We start from the raw sequence: 5,131 nt of genomic DNA, 5'->3' as shown, positions 1-5,131 counted from the left end.
TAAAGATTTACCTGAAGGGCTTCAGAGATAAGTATACAGACAAGGACTGTTAGGAAGGCACATGACACTTTTAATAGTTTAAAACAGTATTTTCCCTTTACTTTTAAATCTGTGACTAATGCTAAAAATTCTCATTTATATAATTTTTGATGCATTCTATTTTATTATGTTTGACTGGATTTTCTTTTTTTTTAAAGTTTCGTAGCTCTTATTTAATTTTCAAAAGTGATCCTGGTAGTACTCCAGAATCTGAACAGCCAAGTAAAACTGAGATGTAAGAGTCCATCCATCTATTTAAAAAATAGACAATGTGGTACTGTATCTACAAAGTATGTGTGTGTATGAATCCTACCATGTGACCAACCTTAGAAATATATCTGAAAAAAGAGTATTTTCAGACTGTTTTGAAAGCTTGTTGTCTTGTAAGAGAGAGGACACATATTACAGGGCAGCTTAGCCAAGTTAATGGCACCACAGATGGGGCAGCCCCAAACCCTTTCTTCCAGTCACCTACCACCATCTCCTGCTCTTTCTCTTGTTCACTGACAATTTTCTGATTTTGTAGATAGGCAGCCCAGCAAGCTAAACTCTGGAAAATGCAACCTTCAGAAACTGAAGAGAATTTTCCATCAATTTGGCTCCCCAAAGTGCCTCACTGTAACGTCAGATGTATTAATGCCAGTTTAAAGACAGTGATGGAAATGCACAGGTAGGAATGGGAGAAAAGGGCTTCCAAACCCAACAAACTCATAGAGCACTGCAGTGCTGTAAAGCTGCATCCTTTGCCTCACAAGCTGGTGTCTCTCACACCATGGCTGAAGCTGTTCTTCTAAGGTATGATTACAGAGCCACACATACAGGTAGCATCAGGACACAAGTCACGAGCAGGATCCACTTATCTGGGGGGATCCTCACTTGGCTGACATGAACAACTCCCTCTCCAAGTAATGGTTAAATCCTCGCTTTAGGAATAATGGTAATTCTGTGGATTTGTGTTACCGTATGATATAGTTTTTAATAGTGTCGCAGAAAAGAGAGAAATTACAGATTACAAAGGTTTCTCACTTCTCTCAAGCTCCTCCAGCAAATTTTCAGCATGTACACAAACCAAAATCAACACGCTGTTCTCCATCATGTGCTATAAACTAATGACTATTGGAGTCAAAAGGACAGAAGATAGGCTTGTGGGTAAAAGCTCTCGAAAGTCCTTGTATGATTTTTACACAGTGGCCTTTGTTCTAAAAAGCACAAGATTAAAAGCAGGTACATGATTCAGTGCCCTGCTGAATGGACTCCCTGCTGCATGAAGGGCAAGCGCGATGAAAGGGGACCCGTCATGGTAAAAGCGGCAGAGGGAAATCCTTTACATCCCCCTTTCCCCTCTCCAATCACCTATCTTCCTATGGAGCTTGGCAGATCCTCCATGAGGCAATTATATCCATTAAGCCAGCAGACAATGCAGCTGTCATAAAAAAGTTGAGAGTTTTCTGCTGGATTGATAAACTTGAGTTGGTTTTCGGAAAAGGTGTGGAGATTGGCAGAGCTGGCACAACAGAATAGCCAGGGATGCGTGGCCAAGAACAAGGTAGAGAAAAGGGGAGTTTAGAGAAGTGACAACTGGTGAGGAAATCCTGGAGCAGTGACATGCCCAGCAGCCACCTCCCATGGCCAGCCTGGTTGCGATTGCAGTGAGGCCATGCAACCCACGCCAGCTAAGGCAAAACCGCTTAGAGGCTCTTCTCAGAAGAGCTTTGAGATCATCTGCCAGAAGAGAAGGGACTGATTTAAACGTTACCTGAGATCAGGTCTTCAGGAATAACATAGACAACAACTGTTAGATCCAGGGACATGCAAGTTTTGCGCTACTGCTGGGACTGGCTAGATAAGGTACAGGGTAGATAACAGATATTCTTCCTTTTCCAGTGTGAGTGAAGCTGGGAGCATGTTTATGGCCCATATGCTTGCCCTAATTTAGTTTCCTCCCCTCCCCTCACTGGAAAAGCTAATGCCGAAGTCGAACGCTTCTCTTGCTCAAAATGCCAATGTCACTGCATCTTTCTGAAACATGACCTCTAACAAGTCTCTGGCTTGGAAAATAAGGGCTGAGTTGTCGCAAAAGACAATTTTCAGTTAAGTTGCCACTAATTACAATGGAAATAATAATATGATTTAGAAGGGACCAGTAAATTATTTTTTTTTTTAATTTTCAGCAATGAAGATGAAAGTAATTTTGGGTTGATTTAAAGGTGTTACAGAGATACAACAGCTAGCGTATAGGTCAGTCCTCGAATGCATGTAAAAATTACATTAGAGGAGCACATTTTGCTTTCATTCCCAGCCATCTCCCATTCTGACAAAGGTGACATCAAAATTGGCTGTTGCTGCCCTCCTTCCTCTTAAAAAAGTACAATTGCACTTTTTAGCATAAACCTGTAAGCACGCAGTTGATCTACTGGGGATGAGTAAACACCAAGCATGCCTCTGATGCTTTAATTCTGTTGGTTTTCCTAGATCATTACGAATTTAAATTTCTGGTGAAATATGGTGGTCTTCTCAAAGTTGATACAGATTATTCAAATCCCCAGTTGCTGTAAATCCGCAGAGTGGCTGCAGGTGAGATTTGGGCTCGCTGTTTCTTTTCACTACACAATGTCCATCTCAATGGAAAAAAAGGTTTACCTGGTCGAATTGCTGAGACTGGCAATATCCGATGACCAATAAATTTTCCTCCTTCTTCATACACTGCTAGCCTCAAACATGCCAGGGAAGGTAAAACAACCTAGAAGGCAATATTGTGGCATTATTAACTTTCTGCTCTGAATGAAATAGCTCCTTCCATAGGCTATAGAGCAGACAGAAAGTTCAGTCTAGCAGAAAGTAACACCTACACATCCATAAGAAGGTCTTACTATATAAGAGGTCAGGGTGTATGCACCTGTGTGTCAAAATAACTCTCACAGAAACATTTTTTAAGCAGGAAACTCGAGGTGGGACGTGTACATAGTATGTTGAACCCAGCAATTGGACTCTACGTTTTCAATACGATACAAGGGACTATAGCAGCTCAACTCCTATCACACTTGAATGCTGCTCTGTTTTCTGCTTATTACTCACAGCCCTACATGGTTTTTTCCTTTGTGCTTGTGCCAACGGGATTACTTACTTCTAAGAAAAGTCACCGATAGCTGTATTACAGCTGAAAACTCAACAAGCAACTCAACCTGTTTTGCAGAGTGTGAATGTCTGAATTACATGAACCATGCCAACCCAGCAGAATTTTCCAGTGCTGCAGCATACTCACTGGCTGGTTTAAAGAGGTTTAATCAGCCAGGATGTTTACTAGCATTGGATGCTTTCTTGGCACTATTTAAGAAAGAAGGCCAAACAGTGAAAAAAGAAAACAAGAAAACGCAAAAGGTTACTCAACTACCATATAAGACAGGAAAATCTTTAATACTACTTTTTAAAATGTGTAGCATAAATTTAATCTCATTTTCTTACTTAGTGCAAATATACATACAAATACACATATTTTCAACTTGGGCACAGATACGCATTTTTTCAGAACATATGCTAAAATTTATCTAGACAATGAAAGGAGAAAAAAAAAAGCAACAATCTAAAACTAAGAGCTTCTCTAATTTATTTTCAACATTACTAAAAATAGTAATCTATGCTTCTCTGAGCACAGAGGCAGTCAGGCATGATTGTTAACTGAATAGAGAAATGAAGTACACTAATTAGGAGTTCATTACAGAAGAAAAATGCTAGTGATGTTTCTAAACTTAAGCTCTGGCAGGCTGCCAAATGAAAGTCATTCAGAAGGCCAAATATTCAGGGAAAAGGGCTGTACTCCCTAGAAAGCAGGGCTGCAAGAATCAATTGTATAAACATCTGTGAGTTACACTTGCTGACAGAAATACGAAAGAAATTGTTTTACAAACATTGAGACTCAACATCCATTTAACCACAGTGCCCAATAAGCAAAATCCAGAGATTCTGTTAAAAAACTGGCTGCAAGTGTACCGCGAGGCACAATAAGACATTCACCTTGCATGATCCTAAAACATGCTTAGTATTTTCTGCTCCCTCAAAATTTAGAGAATTGAGTCTCAGTAATATTGTTCAAATTGCATGAGTAACTCAGGAGTCTACGTCTTCTTTCAACTGGATGGGATTTACGTGGTTTCATCACCTAGGTTATATTTATATAGCACAATCTAGCGCTAAGTAGAGATAACAGATTGCTTTGAATGTGCTAGCTTGGACCGCCAGATTGTTATAGCTGTATTCACATCGTCTCGCCTGCAGGTTAACAAGAGGGCTGTTCAGCCAAGGCAAAACACCACGGTAATTCAGCTAAACTGCTGCTGGGATCTGCGCTTCCTCGTTCATTGCACGGCACCGCACCGTGCCATGCAGATGAGTCTATTGATATGTCCGCTGCTTCCAGCTGTGGCAGTGAAACAATCAAGGTGACTTTAGACTCCTTTATTTTAGTAGGAGCTGGCACAACTAGAGTAGCAAAATTATACCAGAAGTGCTTAACAATAAACAGCTCAAGAAACAACTATTCAGAATCTCTTTTTCTTCTTTCTAACACATGCAAAGTTTCAGTAAACCACAGAATTACCTTACTGGACAGCGATAAACCAAGCACAATGCACATTTGGGAAGCAGGTGTCACACCAACCTTCTTAAACACTATAGTTTCCTCTTCCCAGACGGGATTGACTGCATTGCCTTGAGAGGTCTTGGTCTTCAAAGCTTTTCTTCTTGTGTCCACAGGCAGGCCAAACATGTCGACTTCGACATAGGTACCAACTTTTTTATCAGAAAGAAACTGACCGGAAATTATCTAAAACCAAAGCAAAGGAGGATCACTACAGACCGCTTTGCTGGACTAAGAAACGAGTGGCTGAAATGCAGATGGATCATTCTCATTCATGATCAGACAGTGTGCATCTAAAATAAAACCAAACCAAAACCACAATAAAAAAACAAAACAAAACAAACACAACCACTGTTTAATATTGCAGACACAAAAGCAACTTCTGAGGCCTGGTTTCCTGTGACTCTGTGGTCCTGAATTCCCCTATGAGCAATAATGTGGTTGAGATCATGCTGCTGC

The 5,131-nt window shown here is 40.5% G+C and overlaps 1 protein-coding gene across 1 annotated transcript in view; it reads right to left on the bottom strand.

Annotated features, from left to right (window-relative positions):
* PLCB1 (phospholipase C, beta 1 (phosphoinositide-specific)) overlaps window positions 1-5,131 on the bottom strand; it is a gene marked incomplete at both ends in the record, with an annotated part of 80,575 nt that overhangs the window by 1,061 nt on the left and 74,383 nt on the right. The window contains 2 exons of the mRNA XM_009704931.1: window positions 2,680-2,779; window positions 4,694-4,858. Coding sequence (XP_009703233.1) covers window positions 2,680-2,779; window positions 4,694-4,858 — 265 coding nt within the window. The remainder of the gene's footprint in view (window positions 1-2,679; window positions 2,780-4,693; window positions 4,859-5,131) is intronic.

Source organism: Cariama cristata, unplaced genomic scaffold, assembly GCF_000690535.1.
Source record: "Cariama cristata isolate BGI_N322 unplaced genomic scaffold, ASM69053v1 scaffold2480, whole genome shotgun sequence".
NCBI classification, from domain to species: Eukaryota; Metazoa; Chordata; class Aves; order Cariamiformes; family Cariamidae; genus Cariama; species Cariama cristata.
Note: the sequence above shows the minus strand (reverse complement) of the source record. Positions and strands in the feature narration are given on the sequence as shown.